Raw genomic sequence first — 23,276 nt, 5'->3', positions numbered from 1 at the left:
TAAATCTTCCGGAAATTAGGTGAATTCCTGGAATATTCTCCTACCAAACTAAACTATTCCCTCTCTTTCCCCTCCGCTGACCAACTAACACCACCTTTCCCTTCCCACTTCTTTTACTCTTCTCCCGGGAATCTCTCTCTCTCTCTCTCTCTCTCTCTCTCTCTCTCTCTCTCTCTCTTCCGTCCCGAGATCTCCGATCCTTTCATTGATTTCGAGAAACTAGGATTTTAACTACCTGCCGATAGGGTTTGAAACCACGGATAACACTACTTGTCTTCTCCAAAACCATTCTCTTTTTTTTTTTCTTCGATCAAAGAAGCGAACTTGGTCGCTTTTTGGCGTTGTTCTCCACGCCTTGGTAACAAAACTCGTGGAAAGGCGTCGTCTTTATAGTGGTTGGTCAGGGTTTAAGGCGGAGGAAGGAGTAGGTGGAAGCTTTTTGAGTTACTAACCCTTCTCCTCCTTGTTATTATCGCCGTTTGACAGAGAAAAAGCTCGGTCGAATTGACCCATCTCGTCTTCTCCGTCTCTTGGAACCCTACAATCGTTTCTTTTGACTTTTATACAGCAAACTCTATTATTCCGAATCTTGAAGCAAGCATGATCTCCTCCGTGAAGCACTCGTCCGCCGCCTTCGGCGTCAGCGATCTCTTCCGATCCAACTCGCGATCTCCCAGACCTCAATTTGCAATCCTCTCATCGATCTCCGATCGTAAGAACCCTAGTTTGTCTCTATCTTCTCGTAAGTCTCTGCATCTATCCACCCCTGAGGGCTTCGGCCTTCGTTCTCGAGATGGGTTCTTCCGCTGCAAGGCGTACGAGGCAGAAAAGTCAGAGAACGCGGAGATTTCTCTGCCGGAGGCGAAGCCTTCCGCCGCTGCTCAGAAGGTAAAGATTGGGATATATTTTGCAACATGGTGGGCTCTCAACGTTGTGTTCAATATCTATAACAAGAAGGTACTCAACGCCTTTCCTTACCCCTGGCTCACCTCCACCCTCTCCCTCGCAACGGGATCCCTCATGATGATAATCTCCTGGGCCACCAGGATCGCCGAGACCCCGAAGACGGACTTTGACTTCTGGAAGGCGCTCGCTCCGGTGAGGAAAATATCCAATTTTTAGTTGGAATTTAGCAGTTCTATGACTGTTTTGTAGGATTTAGATGTTGACTTTGATTTGGTGGTAAGGTGGCGGTGGCGCATACCATCGGGCATGTGGCGGCGACTGTCAGCATGTCGAAGGTGGCAGTGTCGTTCACGCACATAATTAAGAGTGGGGAGCCGGCGTTCAGCGTATTGGTGTCACGATTTCTGTTGGGGGAGACGTTTCCTGTGCCCGTTTATCTATCGCTTTTGCCGATCATTGGTGGTTGTGCTCTTGCAGCAGTGACCGAGCTCAATTTCAACATGATTGGTAAGAAGGGAGGATCATATGTTGAAGTATTTGGGCAAAGTCGATGCTTTTATCTAGTGTTTTTCTTGCTTCTTATAGTTCATGGCTAATATTTGTGGCATAATCAGAAATTCTTCTTAAGTTGGCCATTGCAATTTTCGACAAGTTCACAAAATAAGTTAAATATTGGACTTGCTAGATAAATTAAAATACAAGTGAAAGGGTATTCTAGCTAAGTATTTTGTCCTCCCAGAAGTCCAACCAACGATAAAAAGGATGGTAGTTTGGTTGGCAAACTTGGTCAATGTCAAGTTATATAGCAGTGTAATAATGTTGCCGTGTTTTGTGAAATTCTGGTTTCTCCTTGAGAATCAACTTTTTTTTTGGAGGAAAATAAAAAACCAGAATGAAATAGGCAACAATATTGCTGTATTTTGTGAAATTCTGGTATCTTCTTGAGAATCATTTTTTTTGGGAGGAAAATAGAAAACCAGAATGAACTAGGCAGTTTGATATTGGTATCGTCAAACTTACAAAAGAAACATTGTATAATTCCTATTGTGTTAAAATTCTGTCTCTTGTTTTTCCTTTTTATTCTTTTCCTTGAGATTTGGTCAAATGTTGTTTTCTCTTAACTCTCAACCACTTGTTGTTTTATGATTTGTCAAGGGTAAGTGCCAAGGTTAGGTGTATTCCAAGATTCCAAGAGAGATTTGTAGTTTATGTGTTAGTTTCTGTTCTGTCTTGATTCCAGGTTTCATGGGTGCAATGATATCAAACCTTGCATTTGTTTTCCGGAATATCTTCTCAAAGAAAGGGATGAAAGGAAAGTCTGTCAATGGAATGAACTACTATGCCTGCCTTTCAATATTGTCTCTATTGATACTTACTCCTTTCGCAATTGCAATTGAGGGTCCCAAGATGTGGGCTGCTGGTTGGGAAACTGCACTTTCACAGATTGGTCCCCATTTCATCTGGTAAGCACTTTCCTTTCTTGCAAAGTAATTCAAGCACTTTTTATATTGTTGCCTTAGTCGAACAAGGAATTATATCATGTTAATAGACTATAATTGGAAGGGTAAAATTGCCCAATGGTAACGTTTCAAATATTTCTACTGCCTTCTGTTCATGTTTATCATCATCAGATGCGGTCAGTTATATCTTAAAAAGGTCCTAACAAATGACATTACTGACTAATGTATAATTTACTTCAGTTTTGATATGATAGTTTCTTCTTTTGGATTATGGTGAATACCTTAACATAAGCTATTTTGGACTTGCAATTTGGTAGAATTGATTATCCAGCTGCATTCTCTTTTATCAAAATTTATTATTGGTGATGGAATTTTTACGAAATGGTAGGTGGGTAGCTGCCCAGAGTGTCTTCTACCACTTGTATAACCAGGTATCCTACATGTCGTTGGATGAAATCTCTCCCTTGACGTTTAGCATTGGTAACACCATGAAGCGGATATCTGTCATTGTTTCTTCTATCATAATCTTCCACACACCTGTCCAACCCATCAATGCACTTGGAGCTGCCATCGCCATCTTTGGGACTTTTCTCTACTCCCAGGTAATTTCATCTTCTTGAATACTGCTCTCTTATAGAATAGCTGTTTATAAGCTGACCGAAAAACCGTTGGACTAGAAACAAGTCACGATATTCTTGTCCGTTAGTGCTGGGTCTTGTACATGAGTTTGGGTAGTCCAATATACACAAAATCTATAAATCATACACAAGCTTGTCAGGATGCATCTTTGTGCTGATTTTGTGTTCATTCTAATATCACGAGGAAAATAAGTTAGACATATCTATACAGAGGTACTTCTTCGGCTCATCGTCCCCAAGTAGCTGGGACAAAAGTTTGGTTTTGGCTGTTGTATCACAAAGTAGAACAATATAAATAAGAGACCATGAGAAAATATATCATGCTTAAGCCTTTTTATAGTTAATTATCAAATGAATTCCAACTCTAATACAATAACAACTTCTGTAAATTTCAAGAGCAACTTTATGAGGAAAAATAATTTTGATATCTTTTGCTTGATTGTCTTTATCAATGATTAGGAGTGAATAAACCTAAATCAGCATAATGCTATAGTTTTTGAGTATTACAAGATAAACATTTAACCCTTAATGTTGTCTCCCAACATGTATGGGATAGTAATTTGTGTCCCCCGGGCCCTTCTGAATTCCTTGTCATTGGTTCCACATGGAACTTTTGTAGCAAAACGAAATGTCTTTAGTAACCAGCAAATTGCTTGCTCTTTTAGATGCACTATTTCTTAGATGGTTTCGTACAAGAGATTTGGTGGGAAGGACAAATTATTCCTAGGATACCTGCTAATGACTCAGATATTATATCTCGGGATTGATATTTTTATGCAAAACTTAACCTTGAATACAAGAACTTGGACTTGAGATTTTGATTTCCCGCAGAGATGCTGGGGGAAAATACTGACAATATTTGTAAACAATATGCAGGCAAAGCAATAAGTTCGATATAATCAGAGTATCTGCAAGATAAAAAGCGCAAGTGGTTCAGAAGCAGCATGCTATAGATATAGGATATTTAAGAGTCGTACGTTGAATATAGAATAATGTTTGGTGTTTTCCTGGAGTACGTTGAATATAGAACAATGTCTGGTGTTTTCCTGGAGTACTTGGTATGATTTCACACGCAAACTTAATATGTTCTTTTTCTTCTCTTTTTTTCTTTCTGCGAGATATGGCACAAACTGTATAAGAGCTGCAATCGAGTGTTGTTCTTCTAAATAATTGGTGGGGAATTGTTTTACTTTTTGTTTTTGAGGAAATTATAAAGTGGATGGCTATGCTTGCAGGACTGGTTTCATGTTTTTATCAACAGAGCTTAGTTAGGATAAGATGTAGATAGCTTTATCCTTTTAAAGGACATGTCTGAATGGTTCAGATCCTCGCATGCTTAACATGGCTAATATGCACCAACTATTTCAACTTTTTTTTCCATGCTTTCCACTATGAAGTTGATCAATTGTTTCACATTGCCTTCCGTATGACGACAGAAGACATTTTTGCCAAAAGCATTCTGCAGTGACAGTTGATCATCTCTTCTTCCCTCAAAAAGGAACTTTTAACAATAAATCCTTCCACCATTTTGAATCAATATTCTTCCTATCTACATTAGAACTTTGAGGACCAAGCAATTTCTAGTTTTACTTAAACTGCTAATGAGCAAAGGAGAGCAAAAGAAGGCATCAGTTATGTTTATTTCTCATTGCACTTCAAGCAAAGTGCCCAAACAACAATTTAACAGAGAAAATTTTGATACTCCTTTCTTCCTGCTGAACAACACAGGACCTATTAGTTCAGGACTCTGTTTAGAGTTGAAGGTGCTTTATAGCTGTTTGAACATCCTTATCACCTCTGCCACTGCAGTTCAGCACAACCTTCGTCCCATCAGGTAGAGTCGGGCAAAGAACTTCGAGGTAGGCCAATGCGTGTGAAGTTTCCAGTGCAGGGATGATGCCCTCCAACCGAGAAAGACGCTTGAAAGCTGAGCATGAAATAAGCAGTTAAGAAAAGTTACAGTGATGAGATCAAAATTGGAAAAGACGATCATATGACCAGAGTGGTAGACAAAGAATTCAATTTGAGTATGAAATAACAAGTCATCCAAAAGTATTGCGACAAACATACATTGTTTCCAGCCTAGGAGTATTCTAAAAGATTCTCAAGATCCACTTTCATTGTTCCTACACCCATTAGTATCAAAATAAACATACATACTTGCGTCACATGTGCATCTGAGATCAAGACTAAAGGACACAACCAATGGTACTCATATAGCATTTGAAAGTCATCATTCTCTTAACCTGTCCGAAAATATACAAGGCCTAAAATAGTAAAAACTTTTCAAAGTACTGCATGTTGTAATAAAAGAAAAATCACGTCGTGCATTCCAAAAACTTTCCAACTAGCTTCTATGTGAGAACAATAAAATTTAGACTTATCCAATAGAAGATATGAGGCCGTTCTTCACTCCAACAAAACACCCCTTCATTCTCTAGCTATATGACTGTTGAGTCATGTCTTATACAACTGTAGTAGATATGAAATAGAACTGATAATTCAAGTTGTTCTCTTCATTGTTAAGATCTATATAGGGCATTTATTTATAAATTGCAAATCAACCAAAAGATAAAGTTAAATAGAAGCAATAAGATTTTCTTATTTTGAGATTACATATGAATGAACTGGCAAACCAGGAATCAAAATAAAAAGGGAAGATAGTTGCTATCTAACCTTCCAGGGCCTCCTGATCAGTGACGCTGTAATATTCAGCACGCCCAATGTCCTTCAGATAACTATGCTCGGGTCCAACACCAGGGTAGTCCAAGCTATTGTAGCAAACAACATATTATCAAACTATACTATGTCAAGAAAAACTATCAAGAAGAGTCAACTATTAGAGAATCATATAACTTACCCAGCACTTATGGAATGAGGTTCAATGATTTGTCCATCATCATCCTGCAGTAAATAACTCATGGCCCCATGCAGAACCCCTACTTCTCCTTTTGTCAAGGTTGCAGCATGCCTACCACTATCAAGACCATATCCAGCAGCCTCAACGCCAATCAACTTTACATCTAAATCATCAACAAATTCATGAAAGAGGCCCATAGCATTTGAACCCCCACCTACGCAGGCAACCAGCACATCAGGTTTACCGCCCCATTTATCCATTGCCTGTTTTCGAGTCTCTTTGCCAATGACTGCATGAAATTCTCTAACCATCATTGGATAAGGATGTGGACCTGCAACAGATCCTAAAATGTAATGTGTCGACTCAACATTTGTCACCCAGTCCCTTATAGCCTCTGATGTGGCATCCTTCAATGTTGCAGTTCCAGAATGTACAGCTCTTACCTGCTTACAAGTCAATGCAAAACACATTTGTAAAACATAGAACTGCATGATGAAAAAAGCAGCAAGTGAAAAGAGTCGAAAGAGAATATGTGTGAACATGCAGTAAAAATCTCGTAGCTGAGAGTATGCGTATCCACAGAATAAACAATAGATCCTACAAACCTCTGCTCCGAGAAGCCTCATCCTGAAAACATTCAGGGCTTGCCTCTCCATATCTTGAGCACCCATATAGATGATACATTGCAGACCAAATCGAGCACATACTGTTGCAGTGGCAACACCGTGTTGACCAGCTCCTGTCTCGGCTATAATGCGCTTCTTTCCCAGCCTCTTTGCAAGTAAAGCTTGTGCTACTGCATTGTTGATTTTATGGGCACCAGTGTGGTTAAGATCTTCCCTTTTCAGGTAGATATGTGGGCCCCCACCGTTAGCATGTTTGTAGTGATCTGTCAGACGTTCAGCAAAGTAAAGAGGGCTCTCACGGCCAACATAGTCTCTAAGAATCCCATCCAATTCTTCCTGCCACATAGGAAATTTTAAAAAAGAAACATGCTAAGGAAAATCTGTATCCACTAGCTACATCAAGGAAGGAGAAGAGCTTGAAATAATAAACCAAAGAGGAGTGGAATAAAAATCTAATAGCAAATCGAAGACTAAAAGAGATTATATATCAGAACATTAAAATCCAAAAGAAAAACTGCTAGAAATTGTAGTATTTAGTTCTCCCTTGCTGATTTGCATAGCATAATGCTAATTGAAGCTGCTAAAAACCAAAAAGTTTGGATTCTGCCATAGTTCATGAGACAGAAGCAAATTGCAATTCAATTATTCATAGAGTGAACCAACAGCACAAATTCAACTAGTAAAGTGGTACAAAAATTTGAACTTTTTACAGTGTAAAGAGAAGCTAAAACACAATGCTGGTACAATTGCCTAACTAATACGAACCTGCCAACAAAATGGGTAAGTCGTCCGATCCTAAAGCATTTTGACCGCAAGAAAATCAGGCATTTAAAAAGAAATAGTTTCTTAAATTTCTTTTTTGGAAAAGTAATCCAAGGCTTAGGCAACTAACACACAGGAAGACGAAGTTATTAAATAGGAGAAACACCCGTTTATAATGGACTCTCGGTTACGCCAGATTACAAAGAAAAATAGATTAGCAAGCGGAAAAACAAACATGAAAACTTTGACTAATCAAAAAGCTAAAAATCGAAACTTTAATCATTGGATACAAATACCAAGCTCGAAAATTCAATCAAATCAACAAGATGACCTGAAACTCTGCGTCCTTGGAGAGAGACCGGAACGCATCCTCGAGCTCGGTGAGTGCGTGCATCAGGGTCTCGGGCACATACTTCCCGCCGAACTTTCCAAACCGGCCGAAGGAGTCCGGCCTCTGGGAGGCGGACGATGTCCGTACTCCGCACTCCGCCGACGCATCGGCACCGACGGGCTCCCGCGTAAGGGTGCAGGACACGGAAAACGGCGACCTCATCGCGGAGGCGACCCGACGCGGCCACGGGAGATTTGCGGGGACCCGAAGGCCGAGGAATGAGGAGGAAGTCTTCGAGAGGGAGGGAAAGTTAGGATTAGGGTTTCTGAGGATGGACGCCATGGGAGAGTCATGACCATCGACTTGGCTATATCTATAGATGCTAATCTTTCTAATTTTTGGCTAAGTTTTCGTCAAACACCCTATATATAATATTGCATTAATACAGGACACTACATGCAAAGTTTAACTTTGGTGAAATTTCCATTTAACAATGAATTTTCGGTTCAAATAATATTTCATTCTTACAGGAAGCTAAATGCAAATTTCTTTACTTTTTTGTGAAGTTTTTATTTAACATCCTCTATATATATGTGAATTCTTGGTTCAATAATTTTTCATAAATACGGGACGCTAAATGTAAATTCCTTAATTTGAATTAAAGTTCTCTTTTAAAACCTTATATATATATATATATATGTGAAATTTTAGTTCAACTAATATTGGATAAAGACAGGGTGCCCGCTGCAGATTTCTTGAAGTTTTCTTTTATCTCCCTATGTATAAGTGAATTTCGTTTCAATAATACTGCATAAATACGGGGTTCTAAATAAAAATTTCTTTCATCTTGGTAAATATTTTATTTAACACCCTATGTATAATTGAATTTAAGTTTGATAATATTGCATAAATACAGGGTTCTGAAGGCAAATATCTTCAATTTTAGTAGAAATTTTCACTTAACACCCTGTATACATGTGATTTTTCGGTTCAAATATATTGCATAAATATAGGGTGTTAACTGCAAAATTCTTTAATCTTGGTCAAGTTTTCATTTAACACCATATCTAAGTGAATTTTTTATTTAAATAATATTGCATCAATATAGGACGCTAGATGCAAATTCTCTGATATTTTTGTGAACTTTTCATTTAACACCCTGTACATAAGTGAATTTTCGGTTTGAATAAATACGCGTCGGTACATGCAAATTTCTGTGATTTTAGTAAAGTTGTCATTTAACACCCTACCCTGTATAAAAGCTATTCAAATCATATTCAATATAAATACAGTGCTAAATGCAAATGTTTCTATTTCTTTCCCGCAGGTTTAACCCGTTTTCCTCGTTCCCTTTCTTCTCTGCTTGCATTAATCGTTTCCTTCCCAAAGTTGAGCAAGGGCATCTCACTCTCAAAACGTCAAAGTAAGCCCTTCTATCTCGTATAGATCTTACTAAGATCTTGTTTCAATCCTCTGCGAGCGGTAATTCTCTTGGCATAAGTTCATCTATTACTGCGAAACCCTTAACCATTTGATTCCGTATCGATTTTGCTATTAGTAGAGTCGGTAAGGTAGAACTTATTTGCTTTCTTTTAATATTTCCATCTGCCTTTACTCTTGTCTTCGATTCTTTGAACAAATATTATTTGGTTTCTACTTTTATTACTTATTTGCATAGGGATAAGGGCAACATGAGTGTATATTTAGAAAAGGCTCTGTTTTTTTAGGAACAGTTAGAAACTTTCCATTATGCTTGAGTTGGAAAACTTTTGTTTCTTTTATTTTAATCAGACGGTGGTTTTGACATTTGGGTTTCATTCGGTTGGGTTGCATTATGGAAATGTGAACTGTGGATGTAGACAGGAGGATAAGTCCTAGGCCTGTTCCGAGGAGAGAGAGCCCGTGAAGCAGAGGATGCTATCCAGATGCGTCTTTTGTTCCGAACCAGATATTGCATACTGCAGATATAATAATTAGGTTCTCGCAGTAAATGAAAGTTACTACTATCCAGAGGCTTCCTTTATGATATTGTATGTTGTTTAAGGTGAAAGTTCCATGTTCATTACTATCAAGTTCTTTTGGTTATGCCAATCTTTTGAAGATTACGAAATGTATTAGTATTGTTCAACTATGGCTGTTGGTAAATGCTTTGATCCACCACAACAAGATCATGTTAATAATGCTTGCTGAAGTTCTTGTCCATATAGGTTCCTCTACAATTCATTTACTCTTCTCTTAATGACCTTTGGTTGAAAAACTGTCATATGTTGTTTTCTAAACTAAAAGAAATACTGTTGGCTTGAAAGTTGCTCTCTATACTAGTTCTTCTATAATTCTCACCTGTGTTTTTGTTCATAATAATTAATAACAGCATGCATCATATCTTTAACTCCTCTTTTCTCTTTTCTAATGTTTTTATTGCTTAAAGTCACATTTTTGGCACATGACTTCCTTGCACAATATAATATATTATAATGTTATATATATATATATATATATATATATATATCTAATGTGGCCTTTGCAGGCTTGTTTTGAAGGAAACCCATTTAAAATTGTTCCAGGTCCTTCCAAGCTCTTTAAAGCTTTGGCGATCCATGCCTCAAAACCTGTGCATGTTTGATCTCTTACTTCCCAATGTCTGTTTTACTTGTAATCTTTTTAAGATGACCTGCAAAAGATTTACTGTTCTTTTGATGAGAAGTGCAATGGTCCAATGGTAATGTAAATGTCATTAGCTCTTCATTTGACACATGTAATGCATCAATGCCAATGACAAGCAGAGACACTTTATTTACAAAAGTTTAGTTCCTATCACATGTTTATTGTTCTGATATGTTCAAAAGTGCTTAGCTGATAATGCTTAGTTTGGTCAAGGCATTGAAGTTCTTTGTACCCTTTTATCCTCATCATGGTAGAACTTTGACATGATAGAATATAGGAAACAAGCAGAGCTTTACATCCTTGCTCATTAAAGAGCTGTTTGGTTAAAGAATGAGTGAAGATAAATTTGAGTTTATACCGCATGATTCTGTCATCACTATTCTGAATTTAGTATGCCTCGAAATTTGAAATCCTTTCCATCATATGTCAGCCTATGGAGTGGTAATTCAACTAAGCTGGTTGAATCAGAAACTTAGTTCTTCTTTTGCCTTCTCTTAGATGTGTGAGTTTTTCTTACATCTCCACCCACATTTTTCAACAGAACTACCTGTGATAGTATTTTCCTTTCAACCTTATTCTTGACAAACGAGACCTAAGTGGTCTACCGGTCTGATTCTTGTAGATTTCATGCTCTATTTTATTCACAAAATAATCCAGTTGATTTGCAGGGAGGAGCCAACCGAACCGAACCCTTCTGATACCTGGAGCTGGATATACTCAAGAGAGAGGATGTCAAACGCAAGTGAAACGAAAATGTATCGGTAAAGGAGCGAGACTTTTGATTATGCATGTCGAAACTCTCCTGTAATTTGGTTACATGTTAGGGAAATTTAAACAAAAAATTCTTTGTGAGGAAATCATGGAAATAATGTTGAGAAACTAGTTTGGAACTACATTTCTAGGTCTTGGTCTCCGTTCTCTACTTTCTGGATGGTTGAACTTTGATTTGGTGTTGCTAACCCGTTGCGCCATGTTTTTGAGAGATCATATATACAGGATTCTTTCTACAAGCATGTAGTTGTGATATTTTAAACGACTATTTTCTGTTTGTGGATACACCTTCTCTTACATAAAGTGAATTATTCATATCGAACTGGTTTACTGAACTTGTAGATGTGGTAGACTGTCAAAGGATGTGATAAAATGATTATAATATTCTAAAATTACTCTATAATTATCAAACTTGTGCTTTCTTTATGGGCCTTGACAGTTTTTAACCAAACTAGCCTTCCCAATCTTTTTTTCTTTAACAAATCTAATACACACGTGTACGAACTTTTAAAATCTAAATCGTTTTATGATTCAATAACTTATTGTTAAGCAAATTACTAAGTTTTAGAATAAAAGATTTTCACATAGGTCATTAAATCAAGCAACTGATATTCTACAGTTCATTAAGTGACAAGCGATTTCAACTGATTTAAGGACCTCTAAACTGGTTGGTTCAGTAACTAAATATCGTTTTATTTTTTTTATATATAATTAAATTTACTTTTTAGAAAATTAAGATTAAAAAAAGAGATTAAGTAATGAGTTAAAAAGGCTTAGTCTCAAACTAAATAAGCATAGAAATTAGTAAAATGAAACTGGGAGCTACGAGCTGTGCATGTGGCTTTGGAATCTACGCACCTGGCTTTCAGTGCATGTGGATTAGTGTGCTAATTCGTGGCGTCTACGCTGGGTTATCACCGAGGCTGGCTTTCCTGGGGATCTGAAAACCTTAGTGGTGTTCAACAAATTAGCGCATACTTTCAAGAACAAAATTAATTTGCATGGGCTTCTCAGCATGACTTGTAGTAATGCCTACCTTCTACCTCTCTCTGCTCTTCTTCTCCTCCTCCTCCTCCTCCTCACCACCTTCGCCATCTTCGATCACCGCCGCAGTTTTTCCGAATTCCATGACAACCCTACCATCAACAACAATACCCATCGACCTCCTTTTGCAGTGTCATCATCATCATCATCGTTGTCGTTGTCGTCGCCGTCGCCGTCGCTGTCGCCGTTGAAAGATAAGACGCATATCCTTCATAATGTAAGTGTAATTAGTTTAACAGTGACATAAAATTTATCCTATCTATTACTACATCTAGCATTGATATATACATCTATATATATGATCATCAGGCAGATCATACAGGAGGACATATAGAGAAGGGACTGGGAAAAGCACGAAGATCGATTAGACGTGCTATCCTTTCACACAATTACACTTCTAACAAAGAAGAAAATTTTATCCCGAGAGGCGTAGTTTATCGCAATGCTTATGCCTTTCATCAGTTAAGTAATAAAAACAATATTAGTTTAGATTAAACTGTTAATCTATTTGGGCCTCTGATTAATTCTTATACATAAATAATTCAACAGGAGCTATATTGAGATGGAGAAAAGATTCAAAGTGTGGATATATAAAGAAGGAGAGCCACCCATATTTCATGGAGGTCCAGCTTCTAACATATATGCCATTGAAGGCCACGTCATCAGTGAGATAGAGGATGACAAGAACCCATTCATGGCTCGCCACCCTGACGAAGCTCACGTCTTCTTCCTCCCTTTCAGCGTTGCCAACATAGTGAGATACATATATCGGCGCGGGATGATCGATTACTGGGGGCCTCAACGGCGTTTGGTCGCCGACTACGTCGACGTCGTAGCGAAGAAGTATCCTTACTGGAATCGGAGCCTCGGAGCTGATCATTTCATGGTCTCCTGCCATGATTGGGTAATACTTTTCATTTTAACCCTATAGTTTTAATAATTTTGTGATTAAGCCTATAAAGAACCTTCTATTTTTTTTTTCTCTTCTCATAGGTATCGTATTAAAATTGTTGGTAAAAAGAAGGTTCGAATTACAAACATCTTAAATACATTTCTCGTAACAGCATTACATTATAGACCCCAGATTTTTAACATATTTCAGATCTAGCCCTGCATGCATGCATCCTGAATACTAATATACGTATACAACATTCCAGGCTCCATATCTCTCATGTGCCAACCCCGAGCTCTGCAAGAACTCCATCCGAGTAATATGCAATGCCAACATCTCCGAAGGATTCAAGCTCGGCAAGGACGTCACACTCCCCGAGGTATACGTTCGAACCCAGCGGCTTTCGGGCCACGCCGCCGCCGTTTCTCCCCCGGCCGAGCGATCCATCCTCGCGTTTTTCGCAGGCGGCTCGCATGGCTACATCAGGGAGATCCTTCTCCGGCATTGGCAAGGTAAAGACGAGGACGTTAAGGTGAATGAGTACCTACCAAGAGGACTCGATTATAACGACTTCATGAGCAAATCCAAGTACTGCTTGTGCCCCAGCGGCTACGAGGTTGCGAGCCCGAGGATCGTCGAATCGATCACCGCGGGATGCGTGCCAGTGATCATATCCGTCAACTACTCGCTCCCCTTCAGCGATGTGCTTGACTGGAGCAAGTTCTCAGTTCCGATAGCAGTGGAGAAGATCCCCGAGATCAAGAACATACTGCAAGGGATTTCGCCGCGCCGCTACGAGATATTGCAGGCCAGGGTGGTTCAAGTCCGACGGCATTTCGTGCTCAACCGGCCGTCGAAGAGGTTCGACGTTATCCGCATGGTGCTGCACTCCATATGGTTGAGGAGGCTCAATCTGAGGCTCTCCTATTGATCTTAATTAATGCACGTTGACTTCCTAATAAGAATACCATAAAGTGTATTTCCTCGTAAACCTAAACTTCTTTTACTATAATTAAAATGAAATGGAGTCCATCGATCATTGAATGCTTCAGATATAGAGTTAATTATTGAGGGTTATTTAATGATGGGGAAGCGATCGCGCTGGCTACATCTGCATCAAGGTAGCTTTGAGATGTAAATGGCTTATCCCCCACATCCCATTTTATTTCATATGATATGTTTCAAAATATCCATCTCAAACTAATCCTATCCTACTTTTGTATTGCCAGTTAATGACTACATCCTTCTAGAGAGAAGACAACAATACCTATGCAAAAACAACAAAGTGATTAACCTCACTATTTCTATCTCTGTAGTGATGTTTTTTAAGTGATTGAGTTGGATCCAGGTCATCACCAGTATATTTAGGTGAAGATAATTCAAGTAAATGCTAGATCTAGATCCATGTACAAGTACAACTACGTCCATTTGAATCCGGACCACTGTATAACTTGCACCAGATCGTCTCCATGTGATTGACTGTCTTCCCGCAGTAAATTCATATAGATCAACCAACTACCAGCTCTAATGCCATCATACCTCATATATGTACTTGGCAGCTGGTGATTGGGTGCAAAACGTATTGAGATATTTTAACTTTTTTTTTCTCAAATTTATCTCCTGGATAATTTCATTTCGTTTCCATTTTTACTGAAAGTTGTCATCAATCACTGTGCTTTTGTTTACTCCTCCGTCCCCAGTAGGGACAGACTTCAGAGAATCCGATGTCTATTAATGGATGAGGCAGGGGATGGTTACGTTTTGATATACAATAAAGACGTAAATATTTATGAATATGTCGAGAAAAAGATAAACATACAAATACAGAGAGAAAGAGGTAGGTTGAGAGATTTAATGGCTACTTAATAGTAGGCAAGTGTCTCTCCATTGGTTGCATTTTCAAAGCTTGTAGCCAGCTAGAGCCGTCGTTAATGGAAGAGGATATCGCTGTGGTACGTACAAAGACCCACGAGGTATAATAAATGCTCTTAAACTCAATTATCCCGCCAAGCATGCCAGGATGCAACTCATGCATGCGTCCACTTTCAGTCAACGATCTGGTCAATCTCTACTCGGGCATGCACCAAACAAAGTATATACCATGATCTCTGCCATAGGGCCACAGTGATACTGATAGAGCGTAAATTTATTTCTATTTCAAAAATATTAACTATGTATCATCTTTAGATAATGATTAAATACGAAAAAGGTTAATTACATTGATAAAAGGAAAACATATACAATATATATATATATATAGCTAATTCTAAGTACAAATTTATCTTGACAAGATAAACATTATATAAGCAGTAGCTGTTCATACAATAATTTTCTCCAGTAGTTCAAGGACACTATTAAACAACATTACACAATATAGAGATGAGATGACAACAGCAAGAATCACACCGATCTATGAAATATAAATTAAGCATAAGTAAACAATATGTAGTGGACACGTACTAGCCTTCATGCGCGCATGCGAATTAAAATTAATATGCAAATATTATAGATACTAGCTAACTATCAATTTAGTATGCAATCAACTAAATTTGTTTATTATTCCTTTCCCTCCCTCTCTACGATGGCCGCCCTGAGCGGCTCCTTCATGATGACGGTGAACGCGAAGGTCTCGGTGGGGTCGGGCTTCTCCCCGGGAACGGCCGTCCACCGAAACTCCCTCACCATCGTAGCCAACATGAGCTGCACGTGCAGCATCCCGAGGGCGTTCGCCGGGCAGATCCGCCTCCCCGCCCCGAACGGCATCATCCGCACGCCGCGCGTCCCCGTCACGTCGGTCTCCCACCCTTCCCCGCCTTCCAAGAACCTCTCCGGCCGCCACTCCTCCGGATCGCTCCACGTGCTGGGGTTTTCCGATAGCCACGCCGTGTAGAACTCCACGCTCGCATCCGCCGGTATCCGGTAACCCCCTAGCTCCGTCTCTTTGATCGGCGCGTGCGATAGAACGAAGTGACTCGGCGGGTGCCGCCGCAGAGTCTCCTTCGCTACCGCCGACAAGAACTGCATCTTCTCCACATCTGCTTCTGTTATGGTCTTCGCCCGAGTAATCCCGACGATCTCCTTGTACAACCTCTCCTGCGCCGCTTGGTCGAGGATTAGATGCAGCATCGCCCACTCGAGCGCGGTCGCGCTAGTGTCGGTGCCGGCGCTCATCACCTCGGAGCACAAAGTAACGAGCTCTTCTTCGCCGAGCCGGCCACGGCCGGCGGGGTCCAGCTCAAATAGCGAGTCGATGTACGCCTCGCCGACTGGGCTGACCATGGTAGTCTCTAAGTTGGAGCACTTGTTGCCGCCGCTCTCGACGAACTCTCGCCTCGCTCGCACCAACGGCAGCAAGCAATCGAGCTGCCTTTTTCTCAACTTCCTCGCTTCGCTTAGCTGCCCGCGGAACAGCGGGGTGAGCACCGGTAGGAAATCGGCCAGTTTCGGCAAGCTCATCATCATGACGAGCTTTAGTACTTCTTCGATCTCCCGGACGTGGGATTCGGGGATCTTGGCGCCGAAGCAGATGCAGATCAGGATGCTGCAGATAGCGAGGCGGCAGTTGCTCATGACTTGGATCGCGCCGGTGGACTTGAATTCTTGGCGGAGGCGGGAAAGGTGGTTGGAGATGGCCCAGTGGCGGATCCATGAGAACTGCTTGACTCGCGCAGGGGTGGTGATCTCGGTGACGAAGTTGCGGCGGAGGGAGCGCCAAAGCGGGCCGTAGACTGCGGAGTTGACTGTGCACTTCCCGACGCTGAAGAGGAGGCGGGTGGGGGAGTCGGCAGGGCGGCTGGCGAAGAGCGGGCCTTTCTGGATCAACGCCTCATGGATGAGATCGGCGTCCGTGATGATGATGAGCGTGCGCTGGCCCATGCGGAGGGTGAAGATGGGGCCGTACCGGAGGCGGAGGTCGCGGGCCACGTACATGAACGGGCGCCGCTGGAGGATCACTTGGAAGAGGTTGCCCACTACCGGCCACCCTGGAGGCCCCGGGGGAAGCCCGTCATTGCTCGCTTTCGAGCAGCGGCGCCACCAGAGTCCGACGAATATGACGGCGGAGGCGAGGAAGAGAAGGTCGCTGATGTCCATTAGTAGCTAGCAACACTACGGATAATAAGCTCTAGTATCAATAGATGATATGTGAGGGGAAATGAGGAGGTGGAGTGGTATATAAATTCATAGAAAGGAGGGGACGGTTGGGGAGAAGTGAATGACGTCTAGTTGGGGCCAGTAGAATGGAGTGAATGCTTATAATTAAGAGTTTGTGAGGGATGTCAGGAGAGAGAGAGAGAGAGAGAGAGAGCACAAAATAAAGAATATATATGTATATATTAGGCTATAGAGAAGAATGGGCTTTGAAAACCACAGGCTACCCATTTGGTGGAGGTATACCGAGGAGGAATGGTTTTGTAAGAGCAGGGTGAGGATTCTCTGCACCCCTAGTTTGTAGGAATATCCTGCATTGGACACTTGCTAGAACACAATTGGCTGATGAATTATGTGGTGTAGTTAAAGTAGTAGTTTGACTTTGACAGGATGCAGCCAGGACTGGGCGGACTGGCTGTATTCCTTCTTCATCTGAGCAGGCAGTTGCTCTGAGGCCTTTTTAATGAGGCCTGGAATTTTTTATCTTGGGGGTAGTGGGAGAGGTGGAGTGGTTGGCACTTGGCCAAGAGTGAATGATGCTGGTGAATATTAACTCTGACCGAAGTGAAATCTAAAATGGTTACTAATAAATAGCTATCGGAGGTTGGTCAAGTTCATCCTTCGCTTTTCAATCAGAAAATGGATGACTAACCATCAAAATATTATTATGTTTCAAACAAAGTGGCCACCTTAATACTGCCTGTAGACATCTGTTAAAATCAAGAATATGTTCATGTAATGATGCGTTTAGTAATTAAGTAGGTAGAAACTGATGTATATTACGCAAGACAAACAATATGTTGTACAGCAGTTACTTGACAGAGGTTCCATATGCACGATTACATCAGAATGATTCCCTCCTTTATGTTTTACATAACAAAGTAACAGATAGAAAGTATTAAGTAGTAACAAAGTATCAGCTGTTCTGAGGCTGACAGGTTCTCTCTTGACGTTTAAACATGCTCTTTATTGCTTCTTCTTTCTCGTCAATGAACTCAAAGAAGCTATATATGGCACGAGACCTCTGCGATAGCTCCGCAGATGATGCAGGGTCAGCAGATGATGCAGAGTCTCTGTATCTCCTACTATAACGCTTAAATTGGCGGATCGACCTTAGAAGAAATATGATAAGCGAAAGAACAGTGGCAATCCCACAAACAAGATATAATCCCGAAAAACTGCTAAAATGAAGCCGCTCGGCCTCAGAATCATGGCTTATCAGCGCAGCACAGTTTGTTTTGCAAAACCACTTCTTGTGAATCATTTGAAGGTCTCCATTCTCAGAAAGCTCTAAGATAGCTCTTGACATGTCAATCACAAGTTGAGAATCTCTTTGAAATGCCTGTGATCATGTTCCACGAAGATAGTATTAGTCATGAGTAATGAAATAAAAAGTGTAGTGCCAGAAAACCGCTTAAAGTGCCCAAGGAGATCTTAGATATATCATGAATGCCATAAACATTAAGAAAACAGATGTGCTTGATTTGAAATTATTCACTTACAAATCCCCATCCACTCCTGGTAAATGGCTGCCCGATGATGCCAAAGCCACTTGTTTTTGACAGAAAAAGTTCAATATAAGGAAGCTCATCAACAACTGCTGCTACGCCTCCATTTTTCGGTCCATGGTTTAATGCTTCTTTATAAGCTTCAGGCGATCCAAGGGAAACAAGCCTTGAAGGATGTATGCTAAGACAATCTCTAAGATAGCTTTCAGCAAAAGATCCAACTTGATATCCAATAGGCTCATTACTTGCTATCAGACTATCAATTCCTTTGATTGGAGATGACAATTGTTGAACAGTAAGAAATGAAGTCAAGCTTGCAGTGTAACTTGAGGTAATAACCATCAGCAGAAATAGCCACACCATCATGACAAATCGACCAAGTGTGCTCAAAGTATCTTCTTCTGAAACAACAAAATTATGTTATTACACATAAGATGTCAACTTTTATTAGGTCCTAGCCAGATCACCTATAGAGAATTAAGAATTACATGTAGTAAGCTCACTTACGTTGCGACTGGAAGAGCGTCGAGAAACTGAACCTGTTTACAAAAACAGATAAATTAGATGCTCAAACTTTCAATGTAAGTAAGTTCACCTAAAATATATCTCCAAGTTAATTGAAAAGTTAGATTTTAATTTTTCTGCATAACTATATAAAATTCTTCTGGATTCTGTAACCATGCACAACAGAATGCATTTCAGGAAAGCCATGTTCTTTCTCAGGAGTTTTTCATCTTAAGCATTTCAGGCATATGATATAGTCATTGCATGCAGATATAAAGTTGGGTTTCACAATGATCGAAACATATGGATGGAATTTCATAACTTTCCTCCATTAAAATTGCCATCAGATGTTGTTTGATACTTTGATTTATAGGCAAGAGTAGCTCGTCTACTGCAATGCCACAGTGAAACCTGAATAGCCAAAACTTCTAATGAATTTGGCAATTTGCCAATGCAATAACAACAACAACAGCTTTTCAATGTAATATAGACTCCACTCGATTAAATATATCTACACATTGTAATTGTTGCTTCACTGAATAACCATTTTCAAGCAAATTATTTGAAAAACAGCTAGATGTAATTTATGCAGTAACACCAAGATCATGTGCACCAGAGAAGAACAGGAAAACTGATGTAACTTATATCTTCATTTTCATAAGTATCAGCAATTTGGGCACCTAGCTAGCATCAGCAACTGCAGATAAAAAGATCCTAGAGAGACACAGCTAGAGGTAATGAAGCTTCAGCAATAAGCTGAATCAATTTTCCATAGGAGGACTTACAAGAACATAGTAATGCACTGTCTCTTTGGTGAGCCTCGAAAATCGCTGTTTACGCGGTGCTCAAGCATCCAAATAACCACTCCAATTATGAAGAAAAATGCTCCAGTGACACACCACATTCCAACTGTAAAAGGTCTGAGGAAAACCCAAGCATTTGATTTTATAGTTTTAATGGGAGCCACTATGACAAGGCCAGTGGAGATATAAGGTTGAGTGAAGTCTGCAATCCTGGCCCGGTTTGTGATGATGGCAATATCGCCAACAGCTGCATCAATGACCTGAAATTTCTTTGATGTGAATATCTAATGACATAGAAAATCATAAAATTAAAAACAGTATAACATATCAAGGTTATTCGAAAGTAATTACATCTTCCGCAACCATTCTCACAAGCTCATCATAATTTGGATTGGACTGACCATCTCCAAAAGGCACAAATTGATATGGAACCTGATATGGAATTAATTTAATCATAGCATTGAACACATCAATGCAATATCCATTAACTGAATGATCCCCTTTTCCTACTTTCACAAATTCAGTATAACTGGCTCTATAAGGAACTCCAATCCTGAGAGGCCTTTCACTGTTTGCAACCACCCAACCACGTGGTGTTTCAGTCTTCCCACTAGGCCAAGTAATACTGCCAAGTCCTTGATGCATAATGAGATCCTCCTGTTTGTTACCATACACGGTTTCAGGCAAAGAAACAGAGAGGCCTGTATTATTATGCCAGTATCCGACTGTATGGATTGTAGAACCATTAACGTTAATGATTTCATAAGTGCCATTGACGAGATTTCTATCACTATCAAATTGGATTGGGCCAGATAAGCCACTAAATTTTGAAAGCAGCAACTTCTTGAGTAGCAGGGCTCCGCCATCAAAGGTGCGGAGTTTTTGGAGTTTTATCTTTCCTTTCAGAGCATGAAGCATATTGCTAGAAGAAAACGATACATTTCCAGACTCGATAAGGAAATTTTCAATTGCATGGGCAATTGCCCAGACAGTGTCATATGCATAAAAGCCATAAGCATTTACTTTAGAGTTTATTGGTCCCTTTCTCTGTAAGTATCTCCATCTAGCCATAAAAGCAACTTTCCTTTCAGAGTCTGGAATGTACTGGCGTAAACCAACAAGTCCTTGAACATAACTCAATGAATTAAGATTTACTGATTCTAATGTATCTAGAGCAGTAGAAAGCCAACTTGTTGCCAGCCAAACGTAATCATCAGTCATCATTTGAAGATGTTGAGCAATAGAGAGTATCTTAAGACCAGAGTCTGGGTTAACATGTACAACATAAACTCGTGGACCAATCAATTTGGATTCTTGCAGCAAGTTCAAGATGCTATCCTCAGTAGCTCCAACTGGTAAACCGATTTTGTAGATCTTTGACATTTTCGTTGCAAGCTCATCATCTAGTGAATTAATTCCATTCCTTCCATAGTCATCATCCACAAAAATTGCGATGACTTGTCTCCATCCATAATAATAAATTAAATCTGCCATGGCAACCATCTGGGAAGAATCACTAGGTGTCATGCGGAGGAAGAAGGGAAACTCAAGAGAAGAGAGAGTTGGATCGGTGGCTGCAAAGGATATAAGTGGTACTTGAAGACCATTGGCAATGGATGAGATCATGCGAGCTATTGTTGAAGATTGTGGCCCAATAATGGCAACTGCGTTTTCCTCAAAAGCTCTCCATGCTGGACAAAGAAAGAAATTAGCAATTAGCATCATGCATCAGTGCATACAATAACCCCATAAGGGAAAAATAAATCATCTCTTAATCTATATGACGTATATGATTCCCCGCAGTAACAAAATGGAAGTTAACATGAATAGTAAAACAATCAAAAGCTATATACAACTCCAGTGCAGCTCGCATTTGTTTCTGTTTTTCTCCATAAATAGAAAGAAATTCTTAATTTTGCAAAAAATACTACAGAAGTCCGATTGCCTTTTACTGCAGCGTCAATTAAGGGATCTCTTTATGTATCAATATTCCAATAGTAGTGATTTCAATTTGTTTTCAACAAGATATCGTTCGTAAAACCTTTTCTTCAATTGATCTTTCCAGTCTATGACCTGTATTAAAAATCTATTAATTTGGGGGTTTTACTACGAAAATTTCTGATTCCAGCAGTTGAAAATAGCTTAGGCTTAATCGGATTAACAGTATCTTACTGCTTTTTCAACAAATTACTGGACACCCGACCACAGGCATAAAGGATCTTTCCTGGAAATGTTGGTAAGAGAACTACTTCCACAACGAAATTTTCTTGGAAAGTTTCCATTTTTCGAGAACCAGAACCCCAAAGGATTGGAGAAATAAAACAACTTTAAGCAAGAAGACGTTCTTACATGCTTACCTCCAACGGATCCAAGAAAAGCGCTGCAATTAGAGTCATGCATAAGCAGGTTCAGTTGGGTTCCTGCAAGAACGGTCGTATCTGCATTGATATCATCAACCGCAGCTTCGATCGCAACCTTGGCGACTCCACCGATGAGCGAATCATAAGTTAGAACAGCGCCGATGTTAACCACCGCAGGCCTTTCACAGTGGATGAGACCATTAAAACACAGAAGCACGAGAACAAACAAAGGAGCCATTACAGAGGACCATAACAGAAACCAATCACTAAATCCAAGAAACCCAACTCAAATCTGCTGCTCCTTTTGCCGTGTAATGTGAATTCATGATCAGAATCGAACTCAGTCCCAAACTGAAAGAATGTACAAAAGCCCGACAATCTCACACCAAATTGGATGTCTCTTTCATGCAAAAAAAGTTGGGTAGAAGACTAGAACATCATCTCCTTTAGGAGCAAGCATCATAAAAAGCTTGCCACTTTGTATGGATGCGAGAAGAGAGTAGAGTACTCTAGTAGATGACTGGATTTTTTTTCCAGTTCACTAGCGCGAACTTTTTAACATACTGAGTCATCTAGGTTTTATCAAACTTTTTAACTAATAATATAATAAGCTGCTGTCTAATTTAAGTGCATCATATCGAGCTGCTACTCTAAGTCAACCACACTATTAAACCATTAACATAAATCACTAAATCATCAAATAATTTCTTTACAATATTATCTGGGTTGGAGTTGAACATATGACCTTCTTAGTCAGTCGAAAGTACATATTAATTTTATTAGTATATGATAGAAATGTTAAGACATCACTTCTGTTTTATACTCCTCATTTTCATTATATTTTCTAACATATATATACCCCTCTAAATATTTTTATTGGATATAGAGGGTTTAAATGGTTAATTATGTTATATATATATATGTGTGTGTTTTGCTACTTTGCATTCTACTTTATGTAAACTTGCTTTTCTTGTGATTTATTTGCAAAATTCAAGAGG

The 23,276-nt window shown here is 39.8% G+C and overlaps 5 protein-coding genes and 1 long non-coding RNA gene across 6 annotated transcripts; 3 read left to right on the top strand and 3 right to left on the bottom strand.

Annotated features, from left to right (window-relative positions):
- Nucleotides 1–10: 10 nt before the first annotated feature.
- On the top strand, nucleotides 11–4,238 carry LOC140799026 (glucose-6-phosphate/phosphate translocator 2, chloroplastic-like). The gene is made up of 5 exons (XM_073153123.1): nucleotides 11–1,098; nucleotides 1,188–1,413; nucleotides 2,147–2,369; nucleotides 2,755–2,968; nucleotides 3,881–4,238. The coding sequence occupies exons 1-5, from the start codon at nucleotides 601–603 to the stop codon at nucleotides 3,890–3,892; spliced, it is 1,173 nt and encodes a 390-aa protein (XP_073009224.1). The 5' UTR covers nucleotides 11–600; the 3' UTR covers nucleotides 3,893–4,238.
- Nucleotides 4,239–4,617: 379 nt separating this feature from the next.
- On the bottom strand, nucleotides 4,618–7,981 carry LOC140799025 (tryptophan synthase beta chain 1). The gene is made up of 5 exons (XM_073153122.1): nucleotides 7,584–7,981; nucleotides 6,470–6,826; nucleotides 5,865–6,307; nucleotides 5,681–5,775; nucleotides 4,618–4,931 (listed from the first exon to the last, which is right to left on the bottom strand). Exons 1-5 carry the CDS (start codon nucleotides 7,923–7,925, stop codon nucleotides 4,756–4,758), a joined length of 1,413 nt encoding a protein of 470 aa, XP_073009223.1. The 5' UTR covers nucleotides 7,926–7,981; the 3' UTR covers nucleotides 4,618–4,755.
- Nucleotides 7,982–8,880: 899 nt separating this feature from the next.
- LOC140799027 (uncharacterized) lies at nucleotides 8,881–11,148 on the top strand. Its single transcript, XR_012110936.1, has 2 exons — nucleotides 8,881–9,006; nucleotides 10,916–11,148. It is a non-coding gene; the product is annotated as an uncharacterized lncRNA (long non-coding RNA).
- Nucleotides 11,149–11,998: 850 nt separating this feature from the next.
- Nucleotides 11,999–14,007, top strand: LOC140799024 (probable glycosyltransferase At5g20260). Its single transcript, XM_073153121.1, has 4 exons — nucleotides 11,999–12,279; nucleotides 12,372–12,523; nucleotides 12,612–12,966; nucleotides 13,220–14,007. Exons 1-4 carry the CDS (start codon nucleotides 12,034–12,036, stop codon nucleotides 13,883–13,885), a joined length of 1,419 nt encoding a protein of 472 aa, XP_073009222.1. The 5' UTR covers nucleotides 11,999–12,033; the 3' UTR covers nucleotides 13,886–14,007.
- Nucleotides 14,008–15,252: 1,245 nt separating this feature from the next.
- On the bottom strand, nucleotides 15,253–17,313 carry LOC140799022 (cytochrome P450 77A3). The gene has a single exon (XM_073153120.1). The coding sequence runs from the start codon at nucleotides 17,044–17,046 to the stop codon at nucleotides 15,511–15,513; it is 1,536 nt and encodes a 511-aa protein (XP_073009221.1). The 5' UTR covers nucleotides 17,047–17,313; the 3' UTR covers nucleotides 15,253–15,510.
- A 549-nt stretch (nucleotides 17,314–17,862) lies between these two features.
- On the bottom strand, nucleotides 17,863–22,766 carry LOC140799162 (glutamate receptor 3.7). Its single transcript, XM_073153327.1, has 6 exons — nucleotides 22,276–22,766; nucleotides 20,270–21,609; nucleotides 19,901–20,178; nucleotides 19,119–19,150; nucleotides 18,606–19,012; nucleotides 17,863–18,445 (listed from the first exon to the last, which is right to left on the bottom strand). The coding sequence occupies exons 1-6, from the start codon at nucleotides 22,514–22,516 to the stop codon at nucleotides 18,020–18,022; spliced, it is 2,724 nt and encodes a 907-aa protein (XP_073009428.1). The 5' UTR covers nucleotides 22,517–22,766; the 3' UTR covers nucleotides 17,863–18,019.
- Nucleotides 22,767–23,276: the final 510 nt, after the last annotated feature.

The sequence above is a fragment of the Typha latifolia genome, chromosome 12 (assembly GCF_019914945.1).
Source record: "Typha latifolia isolate L0001 chromosome 12, TyphaL0001v2, whole genome shotgun sequence".
Classification (NCBI taxonomy): Eukaryota; Viridiplantae; Streptophyta; class Magnoliopsida; order Poales; family Typhaceae; genus Typha; species Typha latifolia.
The sequence above is the reverse complement of the archived record's forward strand: the minus strand, read 5'-3'. Positions and strand labels throughout refer to the sequence as shown.

What these genes read in the sequence shown, in the direction of transcription:
- LOC140799022 (XM_073153120.1), bottom strand. Translation starts at nt 17,046, where the DNA reads ATGGACATCAGCGACCTTCTCTTCCTCGCCTCCGCCGTCATATTCGTC.
- LOC140799026 (XM_073153123.1), top strand. Translation starts at nt 601, where the DNA reads ATGATCTCCTCCGTGAAGCACTCGTCCGCCGCCTTCGGCGTCAGCGAT. An exon ending in TCTGGAAGGCGCTCGCTCCG is followed by an intron (nt 1,099 to 1,187) that starts GTGAGGAAAATA and finishes TTTGGTGGTAAG; the next exon opens with GTGGCGGTGGCGCATACCAT. An exon ending in ATTGGTCCCCATTTCATCTG is followed by an intron (nt 2,370 to 2,754) that starts GTAAGCACTTTC and finishes ACGAAATGGTAG; the next exon opens with GTGGGTAGCTGCCCAGAGTG.
- LOC140799025 (XM_073153122.1), bottom strand. Translation starts at nt 7,925, where the DNA reads ATGGCGTCCATCCTCAGAAACCCTAATCCTAACTTTCCCTCCCTCTCG. An exon ending in CCAAGGACGCAGAGTTTCAG is followed by an intron (nt 6,827 to 7,583) that starts GTCATCTTGTTG and finishes CCTATGTGGCAG; the next exon opens with GAAGAATTGGATGGGATTCT. An exon ending in TGATCAGGAGGCCCTGGAAG is followed by an intron (nt 4,932 to 5,680) that starts GTTAGATAGCAA and finishes TTTCATGCTCAG; the next exon opens with CTTTCAAGCGTCTTTCTCGG.
- LOC140799024 (XM_073153121.1), top strand. Translation starts at nt 12,034, where the DNA reads ATGACTTGTAGTAATGCCTACCTTCTACCTCTCTCTGCTCTTCTTCTC. An exon ending in AGACGCATATCCTTCATAAT is followed by an intron (nt 12,280 to 12,371) that starts GTAAGTGTAATT and finishes TATGATCATCAG; the next exon opens with GCAGATCATACAGGAGGACA. An exon ending in TGGTCTCCTGCCATGATTGG is followed by an intron (nt 12,967 to 13,219) that starts GTAATACTTTTC and finishes ACAACATTCCAG; the next exon opens with GCTCCATATCTCTCATGTGC.
- LOC140799162 (XM_073153327.1), bottom strand. Translation starts at nt 22,516, where the DNA reads ATGGCTCCTTTGTTTGTTCTCGTGCTTCTGTGTTTTAATGGTCTCATC. An exon ending in TTTTCTTGGATCCGTTGGAG is followed by an intron (nt 21,610 to 22,275) that starts GTAAGCATGTAA and finishes TTCTTTGTCCAG; the next exon opens with CATGGAGAGCTTTTGAGGAA. An exon ending in TGAGAATGGTTGCGGAAGAT is followed by an intron (nt 20,179 to 20,269) that starts GTAATTACTTTC and finishes AAGAAATTTCAG; the next exon opens with GTCATTGATGCAGCTGTTGG.